The following is a 25,837-nucleotide window of genomic DNA, read 5'->3' as shown; positions in this document are numbered from 1 at the left end:
TGTGTTTTCGTGTAAGACCCTGTCTGGGATAGTGGCATCGATCAGTGATTACATGTAAGACCACGTCTGGGACGTTGGCATTGTACGAGCCTCCCGACTATTCGCGTATCCTTTTAAATTTCAAATAGTTCAACGGAAAATGTTAAACGAAGACTGATATGTAATGAATTATATATACATGTATGTATTAGTTATGCGATTAAATGGAGATAAGGTAGGTAAATTATTTAGAATCATATATAGTATATAATTATGATTAGTAATTTATCATGTGTATATATAAGAGTAATTCTGGGATGGCTGGTTACTATGTTGTTAAGGGTGAATGTTTTATAAGCATTCACACAAGAGAATACTCGGTTTATTAAATAATATATGTGGTTGAAGAGTGAGTATGAAATGTATATTATATTTATAAAATAAATGATATGCCTTTATTCTTTACCGTTAAATACTATTCATGCTTACGACTTATTAAGCTTTGAATAACTTACTGTGTGTGTATTTGTTTATCTTTGCTTTATAGATTTTGAAGTCATTACGAGTTCGGGGATCGTCAGTAAAGCCTATCACACTATCGACTATTTACGGTATCTTATAAATTGGAATTTCTTTTGGTATTTCGGCATGTATAGACTAGCTTTAGGGTTTGCTTAATTCGAATGTGTATATATTGAAGCCATACGAAAATGGCTTAATGTTCTTGTCTACGTTTGGTGTTCTTGTTGGATAATGGCTTAAGTATATTTTAAACATCCTTTAATACTAAATGGATAATACATATAAGGTAATGTATATATAGATGTAATCGGTGATGTTTTGTTTAGGAATTTCTGCAATAAAACATATGGTATGAGTAGGATTGATAAATGTATTATAACAAATAATGATAAGTTAAGTAATTTTAGATTAAGTAATTGGCATATGTATAAGTGATATATATATTGGGTTATGATTAGCCTTAGTTGTGAGATAAGCTAAATATTAAGTAATTGTAATTATGATTTTATTAAGTTGAATGTGGGTGTATGGATTTTTTATAGGACATATATATATATATATATACTTTGGTTTGGTATATAGGTAAAATAATATGTTTAGTTCTAAAGTTTGTGATTAAAATAGTTATTAATGAAATTGTTAACCATATACGTTTGGCTATGACATGAAAATTTGATTATAAGCATGTTGAATTTGGTTTTATTAAAATGACCTTAGTTTGCTTACAAATGAGTTAGAAAATAAAAAGTTACTAAGAAAACTTTGGTTGGAAATAGAAGATTTATAAACTATATATATATATATATATATATATTTTACATGTATATTCGGTTTCTTTAAGTAGCTATTAAATTACGGCTATCATATGTTTGTATTTTTATTTTGTGAACTATTAAAGTTATTAAGACATGACTTAGTAAAACAACATATTTAATTATATTACTTGAGTCAAATAAATTTAGTCATATCATTATACAAATTTGTTAAGGAGCTAATTAATTTGTGAATGATGATTGAAAAACGTAAAATGAAAAGCTTAATTTGTATGGAATGAAATGAATTATAGACTTTGGAAATAGTTTAAGTATGTATATATTCGACCTTAATAGGTGAGTACAGATAAATTGTACCTAAAGTAACATTGGATGGGAACGAATCATTTTATCCATTATAGTAAACAGCATGATTCAATTTATAAATGGATGGCAAAATGTGTACCATTTAAGTGGTTATCCTCATTGGTTAATTAGTCAAAGAATGAATTTAAAAGCATATGTAATAGGATATAAATAGCATAGAATTTCTTATAGTAACTTGATAGCTGAACAAAGGATATATCGAATAACAATGTGTACACTTGATTATGCTTAAATGACTTATTTGATTTGGGTTTTGTGCTTAAGGTTTTTTTTTTTTTTTTTAATTTTTAATAAAAATGCGTTAGCTCATTTTATGCAGAGATAAATGTCGATTTTGTATAAGGTCATTAAGCTATGTTCAGTATATATTGTTATTACAAAACTCCGGTAAGGAAAATCTCGAACACACGATCGAAAATCAAAAAGAAAAAGAAGAAATAGGACAAGGCTCCAAGGCGTGTATCAAGCCACTATCTTTAAGGTTATATTCGCCCCCACTTATCTTCAGTGTGCAAATGAGTTCCAAGCAAATTAACCTCGAGGATACAATGAAGCCAATGACTATTTGCGTTTTGCACTGACGAGAATAGTCCACTATGCACTGAGTAATGTGTAACAAAAACTCAATTTCTACAAAGGATTTCTGCAGTAATACTTTATAGAATAATCTAATAATATTAGAAAATGAAGGAAGAGAAGAAATAATATTAGAATTTGTTGATATATTTCCAAATGAAAACCCATTCCTATTTATAGGAATTTTCTTGTCTCTTCATAGAGACATCTTTCAATAGGTGTCTTTATGAATAAATATATAATAATAATTATTCATTTAATTTTGTAACTATTCAAATAATATTTTTGAATAATTATAATTCTTTTTAAAAATCAAATGATATAACTTTTGACCAATGACCAAAAGATTTATCTTTTGATTAATTACACCATTCATTTATAGTTATTACGATACTATAAATATTTGAAAATGTTCCAACATATATATATATGTATGTTTGTATAACTTTAAGGCATGTTTAATTATTTGAAACATGATTATATTCATAGTATGAATTCGAACATGTTTTCTGGATATAATTTGTATTTGTAATATGAGTATGTATTACATGAATGTTTAAATCTGCACTTATGTCTGGTAATACCTCTTGACCTTGATCTGGTGACGGATTTAGGTTAGGGGTGTTACAAACCTTACAATCCTAAATGAGGTAAATACTAGATATAGAAAGACAACTAACAACATTATTACATTTTTACCCTTTTAATTGTTAAATATACAATGATAAAATGATAATTTCATCTAGTAGAGTGGATCAGGGTGGGGCAAGCAATTACCATAATCACTCCATACCCACTATCCAAAAGAAAGGAATCACCCCGTCTTCGCCCCGCATCTACTTTTCAAAAGGAAAAATCCACTCTAAATGTTCGAAATCCATTGTGCGGTTCGAATTTTGCCATCCTTAGACATAATAGGTTGTCCAAAGTTATAAAAGGAGTAGAGAGGGTGGGGTTTTTTAATTTTATTTAACAATATTAAAATTAATATAAATTTTAATTTTTAAAAAATATATACAAAATTCCTTTGAATATTTTAAAATGAAGATCAAAATGAGAATATTTGCAAATTTTTAAAATTATAAATATATTAATATAATATATAAAAATTAAAACGTGAACTTAAAAAGAGTGTTTTAATTATGATGGTTTAGTTAGAAAAGGAAGAAAAGGAAAAAGGTGAAATCAATGGCGAGATTACAGGAAAGAAATTTGTTTTTAGAAGAATGATGAAATGAAAGCAATTATTATAAAGATGGTTTCTCGCCTATCTTACCCTTTTTTTAATACGCGTGATTCATTTCACCTCATTCTAGGCTTGAGGGGAGCCTCTAAGCAGCCAGGTGGCTGGTTTTTAATAATTTACTAAAATCTTGTTCCTTTGATTAAAAACTCTTATAATAATTATCAACCTTTGGATTAAAATGAATATTTTTAAACTATAGATTTATCACCTATTTTCCTTATTAAAATAAAATAAACATGCATTTGATCCGGTCACATGGGCATGACTCTAGTACACGGTTTAGCTATAAGTCTGTGTGGTTCATTCCATACGGGCAGAACTTTCGCACACAGTCGTGCGACCTCTGTATGAAGATTCTTCCTTCTTTCTTAAATGCTTTCAATTTAATCCCTATTAATTATAGGCTTAGTTTTGATCTTCCATAAATTCGATATTAATTCAAAATTGATTTATCGATAATTATTTGAGATTTTAAATTTTAATATGCTCATAATACTCCGATTTGACATTTAATGGTATAATATTTTAACTCACATTGTTTTTATTATAAAAATTCTATCATGGTTTCCAATATAAACATTTCAAACTAATTGAATTATGACGTCAAATTATATTAATCACCAACCTTTCTAGACATTGTTTTCACTTCAGAGAAAACGAAAAACATGTAGTCGTCATTTCTTTTTGATATTTTTGTTTTATTTAAAATTGCATTGACAGGTTTAAAGAAAAAAATGTATTAAATACAAATCCATACTCCCGTTATGAAAAAAATTCGATTTTATAATTCAAAAAAAGGTTACAGGTAGGAGAAATTTACGTTGAAGAAAAACAATAAAAGAAAGGCAGTGGACCAGTATCTGTTGCACCTTTTTTTTCTTATAAGAAGTCTGTATTTCTTTCTTCTATATCGTCAATGTTACCTCAGAAGAATAGTTAACTTTCCAGGGATTCTGAAATCAGGTAAGTTCATCTTTCAAGGTGGTGAAATGGTGATAACCCAATTCTGCCATATATGTTTCCTAGTTTACTAATGAACGATTCTTGGTTCAATGGCATTTTCAGGGTGAACAAAGATACGGGAAAAGCAGTAATGCTACAATGGGTTATTGGACTTTTGGCTCTTTTGGGTGTGTCCCAAGTGGATGCTGAAGACCCATATTTTTATTACACTTGGACAGTTACTTATGGCACTCGTTCTATTCTTAGAGTTCCCCAGCAGGTTGGAATAATATGATTTTTATTTTATATGAAATGTTGAAAATAATGTGCTTTGTTTGATGTGGATTTCATCTGGGGTTGCTGAACAAGTTTTGATTTTTGTTTTGTTTTTGGAAAGGTTATTCTCATCAATGATCAGTTTCCAGGACCAAAACTTGAAGTGGTGACTAATAACAACATTGTCTTGAATCTCATTAATAAGCTTGACCAGCCTTTCTTGTTGACATGGTGGGTCTCTCTCTCTCTATACATATATATGCCTTGAGTCTCAAACATGGACACTTTCACTTCATTTCAATCTTGCTAAACATATGAAAGAAATATGACTTCATTGGAGTTTGATTCTGCTACCAAAATTCATGGCACTGTCAAAATGATAATGATTAATGAGGGGCCTGTTTTTAACCATAACAGGAATGGCATTAAGCAACGGAAGAACTCATGGCAGGATGGAGTGTTGGGAACCAATTGCCCTATCCCTCCAAACTCAAACTATACCTACAAGTTCCAGGCCAAGGATCAAATTGGGTCTTATACATATTTCCCTTCAACTCTATTGCATAAAGCTGCTGGAGGATTTGGAGCACTCAATATATACCATAGAAGTGTGATCCCAATCCCTTACGGATACCCTGCTGGAGACTTCACTTTACTTATTGGTGACTGGTACAAAACCAGCCATAAGGTTTATGTTCACCTGCTTTGTTTTTTCTCCCAAAGGTTAAGATTTTCGTTTCAATTTTTTAGTATCTTCGTCCTTGCCGCTCCTGATGTTGTTTTTCGATTAGAAACACTAAGTTAGATAACATTTGCAGAGGTATGCAAGTTATTAACTGATCATAGTCATTCTTGCAGTGCCAAGTCTAAGAAATACTTTGTATATGAAGAGTATGGTTAGTAAAAGAAAGAATGACGATTGAGATTTTATCACACTTGATGGTTAAGTGTCACAACTAGCAGAGTGCTTTTAAGTACCTTGGGGTGATAATTCAGGAAGACGAGAGATCGGGGATTGAATCGGGTGGTTAAAGTGGAGAAGCATGACACATGTTTTGTTTGATCACGATATGCTCATTGGATGATCGGGATTACAACTTGTTGGCTTGGTTTGGTTTGGTTAGTTGTCTCAAATATATTTATTTCCTGTTTTGCAGACATTGCAGCAATCTTTGGACTCAGGAAAGCCTCTGCCCTTTCCTGATGGAGTCCTTATAAATGGACAGACTCAAAGTACCTTTAGTGGTGAACAAGGTCATCCTCAACTTTAATTCATAGCATTTTTATTCATTCATTCAACATAATTCTAAATTTGAAGTTTTTTCATTCATTGTTCCAAAAGGACATCATGTGATTACTTAATAAGTTTTATTTTTGGTGTTTCAGGCAAAACATACATGTTTAGGATCTCAAATGTCGGATTATCCACCTCATTCAACTTCAGGATTCAGGGTCATACAATGAAGTTAGTTGAGGTTGAAGGATCTCATGTGGTTCAGAACTTATATGATTCTCTTGATGTTCATGTCGGCCAATCTTTAGCTGTCTTAGTAACCTTGAATCAGCCACCAAAGGATTACTACATTGTTGCATCGAAAGATTTTCGAGGACCGTTCTCACTGCAACTGCAATGTTGCACTACGCAAACTCACAAACCCCGGTTTCTGGACCCCTGCCTGCAGCTCCTGCATTCCAATTTCATTGGTCAATGCAGCAGGCAAGGACATATAGGTACTTGTGATCAATGAATACTTGGTTCATATGTTCAATTTAGCATAAATATAATCGTATTTAAGTCGTTTTCCTTCGTTTTCTTGAAGGTGGAATTTGACATCTAATGCAGCTAGGCCTAATCCCCAGGGTTCATTCCATTATGGGAAGATAACACCAACCAAGACCATTATTTTGGCCAACTCGGCATCTTTTATAAATGGAAAGCTGCGTTACACCGTGAATGGTGTCTCCTATGTGAATTCGGATACCCCTCTGAAGCTTGCGGATTATTTTAACATTCCTGGTGTTTTCACCATGGATTCCATCCAAGGCCTTCCTTCAGGTGGTGCCGCAACTGTAGCTACCTCCGTTATGCCGGTTTCTCTCCATGATTTTCTTGAAGTCGTCTTTCAGAACAACGAAAACACCCCGCAATCCTGGCATCTTGATGGTTATGATTTTTGGGTTGTTGGGTGAGTCACAATGCCCTGTTTTTTTTTTTAAAGAAATCTGTTCTTATCGTTTCTGTTACATTATATACAGTTTCGGCTCCGGACAGTGGAATCCACATAAACGAAAAACTTACAATCTAGTGGATGCTCTTACGAGACACACTACCCAGGTAAGCCACATCATGTCTTTGTTCAGGGTCAAGTCCGGATAAGATAATTGTTTGGGAGCTTAGGTCTCATATACTAATTATAACTATGACACATATTCAACCATTAGTATAAGGATATGTTCTTCTATATATATTGAAAAACTTGAACAAAATGAGTTAACCATGTTAGATATACTCGTATACAATAGTCACTCTGAAATCCGAATACAATAGCCGGTATTTTAGGGGTTTCCATATATATATATATTGTAAATTTTTTTGTGCTACTGGTGTTTTCTTTTCCCTGCCAGGTTTATCCAAATTCTTGGACAGCCGTATTGATCTCCATGGACAACCAAGGGATGTGGAACCTGAGGTCTGCAGCATGGGGAAGACAATATCTTGGGCAACAATTTTACTTGAGAGTCTTTGATCCTGTTCGAAGTCTCACCAACGAATACGATATTCCCTCTAATGTCTTACTTTGCGGCAAAGCTGTTGGGTTTCACCCTTAGTATGGGTTAAACCCATGGACGTATCGGTTCCTGTTCACGAGCGTTTGGTTGCCGAGAAACTAGATGAGAAAAAATAGAGTGGATTGAAATGTTGTTTTTTTACTTTTGCATTTGTATATCTTAGAAAACATCAGATTGTACATCTATTCCTTTTGTTTTCTGTATTAGCTGCAAGGGCTTGAAAGAAATATCAAATCATGGTATCAAGAATATATCTATAGTTAAAATATGGATCTCAAAGTAGCAAAATTTCACCTTTTCTTTGGATGCGTCAGCTTTGAACAGGTCAAATTAAAGAATGCTAAGCAGAAAGCAAGTCCCCCAAATTACAAGAGGAGAGCTGGAAGCTCCTGTGGTGTAGTCACCGGCTAGTCATTACCGCTACCCATTCGACCTTTTCTTTATACTTCCATACTCTATTTAATTAACTAAAAAATAAAACAATCCCAATCTTTTAGTTTTAAAAAATGCTGTCAATATTTCAATTCTAATTTTATTTTATACTCAACCATGATTTAAATATATATCCAACCCTTTTTTTCAAAGGAATTAACTTAGCATCTGTTTAAACCGCACAATATAATTAAATGGAAGTATAACTACAAAAAAAATTGTAATTCTCTAAATGTTCGTAACCTATGTCATATGTCATGTTTGATAGTACAAACTGCACAATTATATAATTTATATTTTAAAAAGTATTAATTAATATAAAAATGACTATAATGATAAATGTAATTTCTAAACAAGTAACAAAATTAAAATCAAATCAACATATGTATTATGTTAGTCTAAAAAGTAGTTGATAATACAATTACTAATAAAAATAACAAAAGAATACACACCATATGCAATTTTATCTAATTGTTTTAAGGCATATTTGTTTAGTTACTTCCTCATAACATTTAACATATGCTCTTTATCATTATCTATTGATTTTGGACAAAGCTCATCATCTGAATTTAAATCTGTATCATTAAGATTATCAATATCTTCTTTCAGTATGGATCATCTCAACTCCACCTATTATTCAAGTTATGAAATCTGCAACATCTGTCGTGTTTTTTTTCATTTTTTATGCTATAAAAAGGTGGTGATGTTAATATAAATTTTTTAGAATAACAAATGTCTTCTCAACCATATTTTGAAGTCTTGAATACCTCAAATTATAAAGTTCGCAAGCTATCCATGGTACTCATGTTTGGCACCATTTTCTTAAATGATATCATACCTCACGATATGTTGCAAGAGAAAACCTTTTGTATTTGCATAATTAGTATCAACCTTATAATATTTGGATTCACAATACAAATAGTGTATAGCTTTAATTATAAAACTTATATAAATTTAATTTGGAGAAAGATTTATATTAGTTTATATCCCTTTTATAATACACAAATTAAATAAAAATAACATAAAATTTATAATATATAACCTTTATAAAAAATGTTTTATAAATTATCTAATAACTTTCATAACACTTCTTATAAATAATATATATTTTATCATAACTTTAGTAAGTTATTCTTTTTATAAATAAATTATGATAAAAAATATAACATTTTTTTATGAATAACTATATTATTTTTATAACATATAACATTGACACATAAATAAGTTATATTCATAATTTTTGATATATTATAACACTTTAGTAAATTAATTTTTATAATAAAATATTTATGTTTATAATATAATATTTATAACTTTTATAAAAAAATATATATTTTTTAAATTTAGTTATATAATTACTTCTTGCATGCTTCAATTACACCTAATTCAGTGGTCTAGTGAGACCCACTATTGTGTAATTCCACCCAAATTACCAATTACCAATGGCTTTTTAAACACTCCCTTAATTTACTTTAATAAAGCAAATCCGAAAAACTGGTAAGACATCTGGTGTCAATGCATTGCAGTCCATTAGAATGTACTAAAACAAATAACATAAATATAGATAATACAGATTTCAACCAGTACATATGAAGGTAATGTTTAACATTTTTATGATCTACATCATATCTCCCCCTTAACCAACAATTTCCCCATAACAAAGTGATGCCATTTCAGAAGCAACATCAGATCTCCCCTTGACCAGCATTTTTTCCCATCTTCTCTCTGCGCTCTGGAACAGCCCACGTGAATTTATATGATCACCATTGCCTACAATTAGAGCAAAATTCAATTGCAAAAGTTGAAAAAAAACAAAAACGAAGCAAAGTAGGATTAAACTCATCAACAGTTCTAAAACTATTGATGTGAATTAACCTAACAACAATAATTCCTACTGTTATATTTGTTTCTCATAGAACACCAACCACACTAGAATAAATTATACTCAACCTAGCAGCAAACTCAAATCAAAACTAACAATGACATCAACAAACAAGAGAGTTGTCATTTTATTCCTTGTCCAATGATAAACCAAAAACTAAACCAAGCATGTTATCATGCGTAGAGACCAAAAGGGCAAAATGAATATTAGGTTGCCAATGCATCAATGTCCTTTACTTGACTCCATGCAAAAAAAGTACATAAAAGCCATAACATCAATTTGGATTCTAAAGTTCCATGCTACCCTCCATTGATCAATGACTTGGTAATTAGGACTAAGAAGTTATCAACTACAGATTTTGCAAAACCATTTTCCCCCTAAGTTAATTACATCAGTCAAAAATATCAGCAAAAAGTCTACCAAGGATACTTAGAATAGAAATGTAAGTGTACTTATAAAGTGTTCAAATCTTGTTACAAGAATGAATCAATCAAATGAACATTACTTAATGAAGTGTCCACAAGGAAAATTGTCGTCCACAAATAAAAAAGCTTAAGCTATATGAAGGAATCCATACTTGCTTAGGAAATACGTACTTATCCAACTATTTTTGCATTTGTTCTTATCATGCTTAAACACCTAAAAAGAAGTTCTACTAGCAATTTCTATGATGAACAAGAATATTAGCTAGAATTCAAGATATTTGTCTTACTAAAGCTTAAGAAGTTATCATCTTGAATGAAAATAATATGCAAAAGACCCACAAGCACATCTAACAGATATAATATTTTCATTAAAAAGAGAAAGAACATATATAAATAGAAAATAACATATAATTGTTCAATAGAATAAGCTTAGCCAAGAGCTCTCCTTTGCACTTTTTCAAAAACATCCTCCATAGAATAAGCTTCACACAGATTGTTGAAGAACACAACGCCATCGATCAAATAAAAAGAGTAGATGGGAAAAGCGATCCCTAATGACAACAAATAACAAGTTACAAAGATAAACAATAAACCACATGAAAACAGAACAGCCATAAAATTCAATTTTGAAGTGCCAAAAGCTTGCTAAAACAAATGAAATATTTTATCTTTAACATAAGAAGTTAAAAGAGAAGAGAGTGAGGTAACCCATCCCATTTCATTCTACAAACCCAGGCTTATCTTTCCAAATTGAATCCAATCAATACCCATTCCATTTCCCACTTTCTCCATCTACCCTCGATTTGCACTTTCAGACCCAAAAAGTGTTTCAAGAAAACTTTGTAAACGACAAACTAAATCTAATAATCATAAATTCAAGTATTAATTGGTTCATTTCATAGTTAATATTTATACGGTTAATAAAATCTAATAATCCTAAGAACCCATTTTTTACAGAAAAAAATCTACCAGAACTTTAAGAAGCAGAGATGAAAATGAATGATTGTAAAAGAAAATTTGAAACCTTACCTTTGGTATCGTTGGTGAGAGCACCGATGAGTGAGACGGAGAGGTGTTTTCCTAAGGTAAGAGGAACCCAATACAGAAGGAGGTGAGAAATTGTTACAAGTGTAAAATGTTTGAAGAGAGTTTTTTTCCTGAAGCGTAAAATGAGTTACGGAAATTTCACGAAAAAAGCGAAGGTTTTTCCTTTGACTAACAAGTTTTTTTTCCCCCTATGTTTTACAGAATCAAACACCGAAAAAGTAAGAAAACATTTTCCGGAAAATAAAAGTAACTAAACAGACAGACCCTTAATTCGCAACTTCATTGCCTTCTTGAACCACTTACGAAAAGGAAACATGATCAAAACAAAGACAAACAATAAAGAATATATTGTTTAATGGCAAACTACTCCATCATTCACATGAAGAAGGCGAATTGAGTCGGTTGATCACATTTATGCAGTCAGACTAAAAATGACATGGGACCAACCTCTGTCTTTTGCTTTCAAGCACGCCACACGGATAGCAAAAGCTTTTGCTGCCTCGATAGATGTTGCATAGATCAAATCCAACCATCCATCAGAGCTCTATCATGATCCTGAACACTAAGCCAATACCAAACATCCTAGAGACATGATCAAAAGAAGTACCTAAGTTGCACAGGTGGTGACTTTATTATATTTTGTATTTATATATTTACATATGCAATTTAAGAAAATATCAGCTAATTTTATGGTTTTTTATATCTTTATATTAAGTATAATTAATTTGATGGGATTTGAGCATATCTAAAGTTGTTTGTGAAGATAGATTTATGCTCTAAATATGAAAGTCTTGTTTCCATAGATGTTTCATTATCGGGAAAAGCTTTTTAGGTGGCTGTCAAAGTGCTAACCAAACCAGATGGAAACTAACTTTATTGATCTTATGGATGTGTGCTGGTTCATATTTGATGATCTATCTTGTGGAGTAATAAATTTTTGAAGATTAGATTGAAACGAATCTTACATAACAAATCCCTTGATTTGTGAAGATTGGATTAAGAGCACAAAAAACATATCTCTCAACAGACCACTTTATATTGCTCTTTATTAGCATATTGTATTTAGCTATTTTAACTTTTAATAGGGATTGGTATTGTAACTGGCCACTAGTATGTTAGCAAGTCTCAAACTTCTATATATTCAAGAGACTTATATAGGTTTATGTACCGAGTTATTGATAGTATTTATCAGTTCATAGCAAAACATTTTTGTAGGAGTGCAATTGAGAGAATATAACCTTTTGTTGTTTGATTTTATAATTTAAGTTCTCATCGGAGAATTTAGAGGTAAGAGGTCTAGTCTTTGAATACAAAAGTGAGGTTATTATACCGAAGTGCGATAGAACTAAGGTCACTTGTTGTATTGAGTTCAAAGATAGTGAATTAATCTCACTTGTTGTATCGAGTTGCGTAAACAATTCTTATGTGTTTTTTTTTGGTTGCTTATCGCAATGTCATCTGAAATGTCCACTTTCACTACTAGTTGGGTCACCACTTATGTGCTGGAAAAATTTGATTTAGAAAGCAGTTCTTTTTGCACATTGGAAAATTAATTTTTTTTCTAAAACCCAACCGATTGTGTTATTTATAACAATAAACTCTTTATCAAATTTATACTTATGTTTTGGAATAGGCGGTATAAGGTGTTTCTTGACTTTCGACTAATACGATTTTCTTCACCATTCTCAAATTTCGACTTGCTTAGAGTGTAAGTTCTAATTTGTAAACTGATGAGCGCTATGAAAACTTTCTATTAATACTCAATGGGAATATCAATCTCAAAATTAGAATTTATTTAGAAGAATAAATCTCACAAAATTATGATAGAGTGCCGATGCTTAGCATGGTATCTGTTTTTACTTAGCTACTGGGCTCTATTTATAGAAAAAAATCGCAATAGTTTTAATTCAACAAGTAAAAGTAAAATAATAATATTTTAATAGAAACATACAGAATCTCTTTATTAGAGACACCCTCTTGCACTGTAGCATTTTCTAGATCTCCATAATATTCGCATTCAAGTGAATAATGTATCTATTTTGAATGCCTAAAATCGTAATTTTCACCTTCAAAGATAAGATCTTGAACATTGTTGTAGATTAAGCTTGTAGAAGTCATGACCAATTTTATTTTACACACTCTTTGTAAGAATCTTTAACTGAATCTAAAGATGGTGAAGGAAAAGACACTCAAGATGAAATGAATTCTTCTTTTTTCTTTTGGGGGGTCACTCACATCACTTCTCTTCTTTTACAATTTTCTTACAATCACTTCATCACTTTCAACCCTTGTTCCAAGTCACTACTAATTTCTATTCATGCATGTTAAAGTGAATCTTGATCTATTACATTATGCATTTTAGATACGTACATATTATCCAAAATTTTCTGAGATGATTAGAGGCTTGAATGTTTCTTTCGTAAGCAAGATGTTGAGGAAAGTGGTACGGAATCCAAAAAAGTAATTTTTATTTAGTTAAATTGACCCTTGATTTGGGTTGTACTGTAATGAGGCAAGTTTGCGGTTGGGTTGATGAGATGAAAGTTTACGAGTTGTTGAAGTCTCGAAACTGTGGAAGATGGTTTTGAGTATATAAAGCGCACAAGCAGTAGATACAAGAGTTGGAGATGGTAGAGAAAATGGAGGATATATAGTTTCTTTTCTTTCCTTTTTGAGGAGATCATATGGATTGATGATTATTCTTGCTGAGTTTATTTCTTTGGGCTTAGAAGGTGATTGAACCTGATTGTCAATCCAATTTCTTACCATGTATGTTTGGTGTTGTTTAAATTATACTATTAGTCCTTATATTTTATAAAAGTTATGGACTTGGTCTCTGTACTTTAATTTGATCAATTTTAGTCTCTATACTTTTCAAATTGGTCAATTGTGGTCATTGTATTTTTTGAATTTCGAAATCTTAGTCCTGAAGCAAATAGTAGTAGCTAAATTCATTCTATTAAATTCAATTATTAGTCTTGTACTATGTGTGGAATTGTAAATTTAGTCCATATTTTCTATTTGGATTATTCTAAGTCCCTATACTTTTCGAATTTTGAAATTTCAAACTCGACAGAAAAGACGTCGTTAATCCATTAACTAAACTTTTAGTGAATAATATGTGAAAATAACAAGCTAACGTGACATTACACATATGATAAGATATTTACCTCATCAGATTTTGAAAATAGCAAAACTTAACTAAATTAATTTAACAATTATAAGGAATGAAATTTTAAAATTTAAAAATATAAATACTAAAAGTAATCAAATTAACATATTTCACAAAATATATACAACAACTAAATACAAAGTTTAACCTTTCTGATATGTTCTATTGTCGGAAGTTTTAGGCCTCTTAGGCGGTAATTGTGGTCTCATCGTTAGTTTAATTACAATGTTGTGGTTTATGAGGTGTTAATATCGTTTTTGTTGAGTAAATTGAATCTGATAAAGTTTTTTAAGCAATTATGCTAATTTCTATTTAGATATTACAAAAAATGATAAACATCCAATTTAATGCCATGATTAGACACCCTTTACAAGCGAAAAAGTATCTAATATCAGCTCTCAAAAACAATTGAATGGAAATGTTAAAAAAGTTAAAAAGTGAAAAAAAGAAAGGAATAAAAGTGAAGGCAAATCCAGGGAGAAGCAGGCAAGGGCAAGGGCAAGGCAGGCCGACACACCAACTGATAAGGATGCAGCTGCAAGGAATCCTCCTTTCAACTGCGCCGAATCAAGTAGCTGTTTATGGCAACACTTGCACTAAAGCCTGCTTCAAACCTTATTTCGTAACTAGAGAATCTTCAATCTTTCATATGCAACCCACCAGTTGATGACACACACCTTTATAGTTTATGAAAATTCATAAACTGAAACCCTAAAAAAGCTTTTGAGTTAATTAATATTTAATCACCACACTAAAGTTAAAGCCATGTGTCTGTTTGTTCTCTTCTGAATAATTTGTATGGTTAAGAAAAGCAAACTCAACAAGTTTCATTGTCTTATCTCTTTTGTTGAACTTCAGCCCTTTACATACGATAATGGTTTTCTTTGTCAAATGTCACCTTTTTAAACATTACAGTGATGGATACATCCAACGAAAAATCGAAAACTGTAGCAAAACATATAACATTTTTCATCTCTTTTAGAAACTTGTTCTACATCCTTGGAACACGCTCATGAGTTAAATAATTAAACACACCTAAAAGAGAAAGAAAAAGAAAGAAAAGAAACAACCTGATGCACTACGAAAGAAGAACCGATGGACAACACTTTTAGCTTATATAAAAAAAAAAGGTGAGATTAAACGAAAGGTAAAGGATTATTTTAAGGATATGCACCATTAGTTGTTGGAAGATCAGACCACGATGATGAAAATGCCGGATTCCAGTAACCCAATTCTCCCCCTGCAACTGGAGCTGACTCCAAAATGGATGTTGATGAAGAAGAAGCGACATTGCTTAGAATTACTGCTGAAGTATCAGAGTAATAACTTGATGATGATGATGACGATGATGATTTGAGCCTTTGATACAGTTCTTGAATACCTGTGTTTTGAACTTCACCTACAAGGAACCCACTATTATTCTGTTGTTGTTGAGCGTGGTGTTGATTATTTTTCCAGAAAGGGTTAACGAGATCCAAGCCTAGGAGTCGAGCATTTAGTGCAGCAGCTGCAACCACTGGTTCATTCATCACTTTAGATCCAAGCAAACTCACTTCTTCCTTAATACTAACAGGGTTAGACAATGTGTTAGGGTTAGGGTTAGGGTTTAGGGTAGCTCTCATTGAGGTTAGATTGGATAGAAGATGGGAAGTCTGGGCCGCTGAAGTCCAAAGAATTGGAGTAGACTGAAGCTCATGATCGAACCCAGATCTTCCAATTTCAGAAACTACTGTTTTCATCTTGGGAGAAGTTGATTTCCCCAGAGATGTTGAAACACCAGTAGTGCTTTTGTTTTTCCTACACCCACCACCAATAGGAACGTTTCTGAGAGCTCCTCCTTTGGTCCAATACCGACGGCAAGTCTTGCAAAAGTGACGAGGCTGAGTGAGGTTGTAGTTGTTGTAATAGCAGAACTTTGTGTTGGAGGAATCACACCTGGGGCACCTCAAATTCTGGTCATGATTCTCCGGATTCGATGAATTAGTGGTCGATGAAGTCGTCGCCGAAGAAGAAGAAGATGATGGTGATGGAGAAGAAGTGGGGGTTCCTTCCAAAATGCTTCCATTGATGGAGATCTTCCTCTCCTCTCCAAAGTTTAAGCAAGAAGAACCTCCAAGGAGTTCTTGAATCATCTTTTTGTAGATCTAAAACAATCGAAAAGAAAAAGCAAAGAAGCTAGGTGAGTGTTTTCTTTTGAGTTAGTGGGTGAAAAGCTAAAGTAGGAATGGCTTTGGGAGTTTCAAGTTGAATATGGGCTTGGTTAATTTGGCTGTTCATGTGGGTGCAAATGAATACAGGATAAAACCCCCGGGACTCTTTAATATAGCCTCTACAAATAAAATAAAAATGCTTACTTTAGTGCCTATCTCTCTCAAAAGCAAGTGGGTTTTTGGAGGGAAGTGAAATGGAAGTTTAGTATAGTATTTTGTGGGAATCATATTTTAATTAAATTATATTTGGGAAAAAATGGCGGTGCATAGGTTAGTATCTTGTTATGTCATAGGCCAGTATAAGGTATGTTGCTATAAATAGACCCACACTCACTTTAATAATTAGCTAACCATTCTGAAAATTGAATCCCTTTCTATCAATCTTTTATCCTTGTGGGTGTTTTTAATAATTCAACTTATGCATTAAATTGACAAATGATTATTTGTAATCAAGTTTCCTAAAAGAAGAAGCTTGGTTGGGGTTTAAGGGCTGAAAATCCATGATTACCAGTTCAAAGGAAAGACTAATGACATTGAAGAGCGTGTAAAGTGGAATTCCCCACCTCCAACCACAATGCCACTCATGGCCCTCCCTGCCCCACCCTGCTTCCATCATTCCCAATTACATTTGTTCATGCCTTACATTTTATCTTAATTCGAATTTATAAATCAAACTGATACTTCGATTCAAATATATAATTTCTCTTGCAAGAAATGTAGAGCCCTGAAATCATCTGTCATGCTATAAAAAAGTTGGACATTCATGGATGAATTCGTATAAAGAAAGAAAATGGCCTTTAAAGATAAGATTTGTATCGTTCAAGCAATACTTGTGTACTAGACACCTGGTTCTCTGCCTATTTGGATATTTACATGTATTCCCCCTTAATCCATAGTATAAAAAGAAGATTGACCTAATCTCATAACACCACTTATTCAATCACTACACCAAAACAGACTTTTAGCGGCGCTTTTTAGCGTCGTTAAAAGAATTTGCGGCGCTTTGAGAAGCGCCGCAAAAAACACCACTAATGACAGCGTCGCTAACTTTAGCAACGTTTTTTGAAATAAACGCCGTTATAGATCATGACCTTTAGCGGCGCTTTTTCCGAAAACGCCGCTATAGATCAAGACCTTTAACGACACTTTTTCACAAATGCAGCTATAGATCAGGACCTTTAGCGACGGTTTTTCAACAAAACGCTGCTATAGATCAGGACTTTTAGCGGCGCTTGTTCCACAAACGCTGCTATAGATAAAGACTTTTAGCGGCGCTTTTTCCTATAAACGCCGCTATAGAACAGACCTTTAGCGGCGCTTTTCACACAAACTCCGCTAAAAACATATCTTTTAAAAAAATAATTTTTAAATAATATTTATTTCTATGATAAATATTATAATATGTTTTAAGGATAAATAAAAATATTCTTTAAATTAAATTTTCTACGAAAATTTTAACTTTAAAACTAAATATAAAAATTAATGAATTTAAATTTAGAATTTAAAATAATAAATTAATAACACAATTAAAATCCAAAAGTTAGAACTCTTAAGTAAAAATAAAAATTTAGAATCAAAACTAAAATAAATAATACATATGCAAGGTAATAAAACATACAATGCATTTTCTTAATCAAATAAATAATACATTTACTTAATCAAGGAAATCTTGTACATCATTGAAGTCACACCATCAAATCTGTACCCATCAAACTTATACTCCTCCAGCCACCATCTTGCATTTGAAAGAAGATACCTCAGTACCTAAAGGAACAATTAAGAAATAATATTTACAACTGGAAGGGAGGAAGCCAAAATCTTTAAACAAGCTATTCATTAAGAAATGTTTAGGTAGAAGTACATACTTCCCAGCTTCCATAATTAAAAAGGTGAGAATCCCACACCGAGTGGTGACCCTTAATCCGTGTGGAAGTAATGACCATCAGTTCCATCAAACATGTTCAAACCCATCTAACACATTATTGGAAGCATGGCTTTTTTCATAAAACATCATTCGATACATGTAGATAAGAAAATAAAATTATGTTTATTAACTCTTACAAATTAAATCTTGTAATTGGATAAAGATTGGGATTGATACCCACTCCACTACAACAAATATGAAAATTATATGGAAAGAACATAGGAAAATATGTAGAAATAGAACAACGATGAAACTGTGAAGATAAATAGAAAGAAATAAAACAACAAATCACAGTTAATTGGTCTCTTATATTAGCAAAATAGAAGCTAAAATATTTAATCCAAAGACACTCCAGTTTAAGCAACTCAAGAAATGCATTGGACCTAAACGTGTTACTTGAGCATAAAAAATACAGGCATAGTAAACTGAAATCCTCTTCTTCTACATGCCTCTATTAGGAAAAAGGTAATTTAGATTTATACCTACCTAAAATTTAGATTTATACCGTAGGGAACAGGATTTAGATTTATACCGCCTATAATTTGCTTCTTTTGAAGTAACATGTAGCAAACAATTAGTCTATATGAATAAAAGAAATAAGAGTATATAGTAATATCCTCTCATTGAAATACATATTCATCATATTCTAGTTCATATAACTACTGCTAGGATTTAGATTCATAACTGTTGATAATTTCTTTGAATCAATCTATAGGAAACAATCATCATCACATAAAACCAAAATCGAGAGCAAATAGCAATTTCACTCTGCTAGAATATAAGAAGATATTAAATCATACTATACCATCAATGCATGATCCATCATATTTCAGTTTATATAATTATTAGATATAATATGATTAACCCAAATGAAGACCAACCAACATATTTAAGCATAAGGGTATGGGCAAATAAATTACCTTGATTAGCTTTGGATTATTTTCAACGACACGCTTAAGACCTTCATCAAGAATCCTTTGGCAATCAACCAGCTCAAGCATTGCAAGCTACCTTGGCCTCTACCAGTTATTTGTAAAGAACATCATCCGTAATCTTCTCATTCAAGGCGATTATGTGAATATCCCTCCATAAAGAGGATTATTCGAACTACTGATTGCGAGATGTGCAAACATTCTCAATAAGAAAAAGATCCCACACCCAAATAGCCAAGCGCCAAAATAAGAGCTTCATGAGGGGTTCATTCATGTCCTCAAGACGAACCTCACAAATCCCGAAATTCTTCATTTTCCGATCAACCGAAACCATATCTTCACCCCAAAAGACAAAACATCCTCTACATTACAATGGAAAACCAACGTCAAACTACCCAATACAAATAAAAACTAACACCGACTAAACTAAGTTATAAGGAATAAAACAATTGAAAATAAAGGCACGACCTTCATTTTCAATGCAATAGCTATGGCATTATCGACAACTCATGTGAAGTAAAAGCTAGCAATAAGAATATTTTCCATACACGCTTCTTCTCTTTGCTTCAGTCTTGAGCAAAAAAGCAGTTAGCAAAGAGTTAGCAAAAGTAGCAACTAACGCTACACGATGAACTAATCTCACTTAACGAAGCTCAATATTTTCAAATTCTTAGCTAATTAATCTTGAAGCTAAAAACAACATGAAAAAAATGATAAAAGAAGGCAAATAAAGGAAGCTTAAATAATAATTCGATTGCTAACATGATAAAATCTCTATATTTGATCTTGTGCATCGGAGGTATCTCTCTTCCAAGGACGAAGGATTTTTTCATTACAATGAGAAAATCGAATCGCTTAAAATACAAATAAAATGAAATAAGTAAATCCAAGAACAAGTATTAGCATAAAATGAAATAAGTAAATCAAAAGCAACTATAGAACTCCAGAGAATAAAATTTTAATCTCAGTATGTAGCTAAGATCTTTAACCAATCAAATATTCCACAATGAACCAAGATAAGAACACAACCTCATCTTGAGATGGTAGCGTGGAATTTTTGGACTCCTGTACAATTTGCTCTTTGGCATCCTCCAGCCTGACGTAGCTCCTTGTAAACCTCAGCCAATAGCACCTATGATAGCACACAAGTAATTTGAATAAAAACTTCACTAATGCTAGAAGTTCGACAAATTAGGCAGCACGAAAAAGAAAACTAGGTAGAAAACAAAATACAAAATCGTTGTAAACACAAGGAAAACATCATAAAAAAGGCTATGATGCAAAAAAAATTCTCAGAGAATATCCATATCTACTCAATACCAATTCGTAACATAACAAGCCCCAAATAATTACTAAAGGAGTTCACCAAAGTTCAAGAAAAAATTGAACAAAAATTATAAGCAGTATTTATTCAACCTATTAATGACTTTTCAGGCTTAAAATACAAGTATCCCATCCCTAAATATTTACTTGCTGAAACATATATGTTCTGCATCAAAACCAATTATATAATTGCAGTAACAATGATTTCTATTTGGTCTAATGATTTTTTTGGCCCTCCAATTTTATAACAAAGTTATTTTAGCTCTCCATTTAATTTTTTTTTTGTTTTTTTAGCCCTTAAACTTACCAAATGAAATGCCATATGTCTTCAATATAAGCTCTAAAATAATCTCTAAAGCAATTAGACACACATAATATGCATCCAAAAATCGACCAACATTTCAAGATTTACAAATCAAACATGAAAGACAATAAAAAAGAAGAAAACACTATGCTTCATAACATTATTATGAAAGGCAACTAAGGCTTATATTAAATTGGTAAATGACTAAATTTTGGACAAACCAAAGCAGGAATTAAGTTGAAAACATAACATGGAACACAGAACAAAAGATGTTATGTAATTGCAGATCTAAATAGCAAATAAAAGATAGGAAACTACATTAAAGAAAACAGCTTTTTAAAGTGACCAAAAGAGAAAACAAAATGCAAAATTCCAAAATCAAAGTCAAGATCTAAACATCCATACATCAAGAGGTAAATTTTTTAAGAAATATAATCAAGGCATAAAAGATTTTGCAACAAAAGTTGTACATAAAAAAGCTTCACTACGCTAACATATCATTTATCATAAACTTTCCACAATCATCTATAAATTAATATTCAAATACATTACCTAAAGTTGAAGAACAGAAACCACCAATAACAACAAATGAGCAACATGCTACAAGGAGAGCCACAAGAAACCTACAAACATTAGAAACAAGAGAATAACTCAATTCTTAACACACAAATTCGAACTATAAAGTCCATACAGCTCAAGAAAGGAAGAAGTTATATATATCAAGAAAACAGAGGCAACATAAACAACTTTTAACTTGCGACATTTTTATTCAGCAAAAGTAAGTTGATTGCGATCATACATAATTTACATCTTTTGGGATCTACCAAGAATTTAAACTAATTAGCAATATATTAAACAAGTGTCATATACAAGGTCTCCTGTGAAGCTCTACATGAGACTTAAAACCAAAAGTAAAACAGTATTAAAAAAGTTAGATCAAACCCCGATCTTTAAAATGAAGACTGTTTTCGGATAAACCCACCAAAACCCAAAATTCAAAAACAAAAAATAGAAGAGGGAAGAAACGAGGGTTGAGCTTACAAAGCAGTCATCATCAATGGTATAGATGTATTTCTTCTTGGAAACCATGTACCCAAAGCACCTACAAGCAGAATCCTTGAAAGAGATAGAAGAATCCTTAGGACCCAAAATCCTGTTGATGTCCTTCCTATTGTAAAGCTCATAATCGAAGCCTTCAGGGACCTTGATAGTCTTGGTTACAAATTAAAAAGACATAATGTGCGTAGATATACTGGCATTGGGTATAAACAAAATGGTGTTTTTTGTTAAACGTTTGCGACGGGGATAGCCATTGGAGAGCAGAAGAAGAAGGGGAAGTAGAGAAAACGGTGAAGAAGGAGTTCAAAACATCGTCGTCTGGTAGCGAGATGGAAAGCTGGGTTCCTTTGATAGGGTTAGGTGAAGAGGAAAGAGAGAAAGGGAGAGGGGAAAGGGTAATAGGAGAAATGACTTGGTGAATAGAAAGGGAACAGGTATGGCCATGGGAAGATTAGGGATTTCACGAGGGGGGAATTTGGGGTAAAATGGCGCCATTTTAAAATGATTTTTGCGGCGTTTTATCTATTAAAAAATTATTTTATTTTAAACAAAACGAGTTACTTTGCTCTACTAAAAATCTTTTATTTTACATGTTAAAAATTATTAGTTAAGTCATTTTATAAAATATTTCTTATTTTTTAAATTAAATTTTTATAAAAAAAACTAAGTACTCTCAAAATAAATATCATAATTTTAATAAGAAAAAATATTAAATGGTTGTAATTAATTATTAAGTTAGAATTATCCAATGTAAGCAATTAATCTCTCACATATCAAATTTTATTAAAGATTAAGACGTTAATCATGATTTTATATTATTAATTTTCAATCTAATCTCCATTTTATTAGAGATATTTCTTCCTAACTAAAATATAACTATTTTGCTAGATGTTCAATGTGGAATGATTTTAGTTTTTGTATTTCATTTTTATTTGTTATAATTTGGTATCAAAAATAGATAGTTACCTATCCATAACCCCTAACCCCTAATCCTTAACCTCTAACCCCTAACCCCTCTTTTACAATCATATAAGAACTTAATTAATATATAAGTTAAAAAATACTAATTAATCTAAACCTTAAACCCTAACCCGACCTCAAGTCTCTAAACCCTAAATCACAACTCTTAACCTCTAACCCCTAACCCCTAAACCTTAAATCCCTAACTCTTAATCTCTAACCCCTAACCCCTAAATCGCAACCCTTAAACCAGAATCCCTAATCCATAATCCCTAATTCCATAATCTATAAACGTTAAAATTGTAACTCCTAAACCGGCCTTAAATTCTAAATTAACCATATACCCTAAACCATATATATTAAACCCTAAACTATAATGATAATTAATTAAATATTTTAAAATTAATACTATCGTATCTTTTACAATTATATATGAAATTATTTAATATATAAATTAAAATCAATCAATCATGTACCTAAAAATTTTTAAAATTATTTTAAATAATAGTATTTTAATTTTTTCATTTTTAACAAATATTTTCTAAGTTTTTATTTCAAATTATTTCTACATGTCATTATTTCAAATTTATCTATTTTTAACAAATATTAAATTAAAAATAAATTGAATTTTAATTAATTTTTAAACAAATTAAATAGTAAATAATCAGATAAAATGTTTTAGCGGCGCTTTTCCAAAAACGCCGCTAAAAGCCCGAGCATTAGCGTCTCTTTTTCAAAAACGCTGCTAAAGATTTGAGCATTAGCGGCGCTTTTCCAAAAACGCAGCTAAAGATCTGAGCATTAGCGGTGCTTCTCAAAAAATGCCGCTAAATAAAAAACGCCGCTAATGCGCTAGTCTTTAGCGGCGTTTTTGGATAAGCGCCGCTAATGCTCAGAGATTTAGCGGCGTTTTGAAAATCGCCGCTAATGCTCTGAGCATTAGCAGCGCCTCTCCAAAAACGCCGCTAAAGCTTTGAGCATTAACGGCGATTTTTCAAAAACGCCGCTAAATCTCTGAGCAATAGCTTCGCTTATCCAAAAACGCCACTAAAGACTAGGGCATTAGCGGCGCTTTTTCAAAAACGCTGCTAAAGCCTCGAAAGGTCTTAGCGGTGTTTTTTAGAAAGCGCCGCTAATGCTCGATTTTTAGCGGCGTTTTTTGTACAAACGCTACTAAAAACGCCGCTAAAAGCTTGTTTTGGTGTAGTGAATACCAAATCTCTATATTTTTTCAATTTTCTTATACCTAAAAATAATGCTAAAAAAATATCTGACAGTCAAATCGTCCATTCTCCATCTCCATCTAATGTAAAATACATCCATCCAATATAAAATATATAACTTTATTGTACTTAAATACCAATTTTAATATTAAGTGTAATTAATAATTAATGAAATTATAGGTTAAGCTAATTCGGTTTTTATTGGTTAAATTTGTTTATCAGTTTCATCAATAAATGAGTAATTTTATCATATAAAACGTAATATAATTAAGTTACTTGTTTTCATTTGATGGAACAAGCTGCTAATTGGTAAAGGTATGATGATTGTATTAATTGTGATATTATATTTTACCTTCTTTATTAATAACATGGGTAAATTAAATTAAAGAGTAAATTGGTCATTCAGTCAAAATTACATATTAAAACTGATCTATATATATTAGTATGAGGTACACGTGATACACCACGTGTAATTGTCTAGTTATTTCGTTAGCCACGCCAATTTTTAACTATAAAAATGGATAATTTTTTTATTTAAAAAAGACCAAATTTCTCTTGGATTAAATGTATAAAGATTAATTTATTCATTTTTTAAGTAAAAAGAATAAAATGCAATTTAACTATTAATATATCCTACATTTACCATTTTTTTAATCCATGGCTGCAAATCAACTCCCGCTCTCTCGACCTCTATAATCTCATTAATTCCATCTCCACGAAGTCTTAACAAAATTTGAATAAGAAAAATGACAAAATAAGCAGATTGGTGTATTTTTGTTCTTTTACGGAGCAAAAAGGATCTGATAAACAACAAAAAAATCCAAGGAACTAAATATGATAGACAGACATTGATTTGATTGCTTTAATTGTCTGAATTGGGTCACAGTTAAGTAGGAAGTCACGGTGAAATTTCGCACAAGAAAAGGCACAAATTAGAAGGATTGATAGTTACTACACGACAATTTACAAATCAAACTTGGAACTGATCAAACCAAAACTTACATGAAATTGACGAACAGTTATCGTCTGTTACAAAAAATGATTGTGTCTTAAACATGAAGTATGGATCGATGGTTTTACAAAATGGAAGCTTTCAATCCCGTAAGTATAGGAAAGGCTTTAGAAAGAAGATGAAATTGGGTAAAAATGAAAGATTGAGAGAGATGGGAATGGCGGGGTCTACATGTTTCAAGTTTCTCCAACCATTTGTCAATCACCATTTTCACCATCTTAAAATCGGATCAATTGTCAAGAAGCGAATCTTTTAATTATCAACTTGTGGGATACAATATGTGTAAATTACTAATTTATAATTTGGCATTACCTAACCCCTAACTATAATTGTAACCAAGTCTAGGGCACGTCCAATCTCTTATCGACTTGATCAATGATGCTTTCAATAATCTAATCAGATGATGGGTTTCTTGGATATAAAATTACCACAAAATCTCATCTGCTATATTTTAGATTGTAT

At 31.6% G+C, this 25,837-nt stretch overlaps 1 protein-coding gene, 1 long non-coding RNA gene and 1 pseudogene across 2 annotated transcripts; 1 reads left to right on the top strand and 2 right to left on the bottom strand.

Annotated features, from left to right (window-relative positions):
- The first annotated feature begins 4,308 nt into the window (after window positions 1-4,308).
- On the top strand, window positions 4,309-7,736 carry LOC105776227 (L-ascorbate oxidase homolog; annotated as a pseudogene).
- A 7,638-nt stretch (window positions 7,737-15,374) lies between these two features.
- LOC105776229 (dof zinc finger protein DOF5.1) lies at window positions 15,375-16,738 on the bottom strand. The gene has a single exon (XM_012598772.2). It carries the CDS (start codon window positions 16,558-16,560, stop codon window positions 15,589-15,591), a length of 972 nt encoding a protein of 323 aa, XP_012454226.1. The 5' UTR covers window positions 16,561-16,738; the 3' UTR covers window positions 15,375-15,588.
- Window positions 16,739-18,164: 1,426 nt separating this feature from the next.
- On the bottom strand, window positions 18,165-18,561 carry LOC105776232 (uncharacterized). Its single transcript, XR_008189619.1, has 2 exons — window positions 18,504-18,561; window positions 18,165-18,402 (listed from the first exon to the last, which is right to left on the bottom strand). It is a non-coding gene; the product is annotated as an uncharacterized LOC105776232 (long non-coding RNA).
- Window positions 18,562-25,837: the final 7,276 nt, after the last annotated feature.

Source organism: Gossypium raimondii, chromosome 10, assembly GCF_025698545.1.
Source record: "Gossypium raimondii isolate GPD5lz chromosome 10, ASM2569854v1, whole genome shotgun sequence".
Lineage (NCBI taxonomy): Eukaryota > Viridiplantae > Streptophyta > Magnoliopsida > Malvales > Malvaceae > Gossypium > Gossypium raimondii.
The sequence above is the reverse complement of the archived record's forward strand: the minus strand, read 5'-3'. Positions and strand labels throughout refer to the sequence as shown.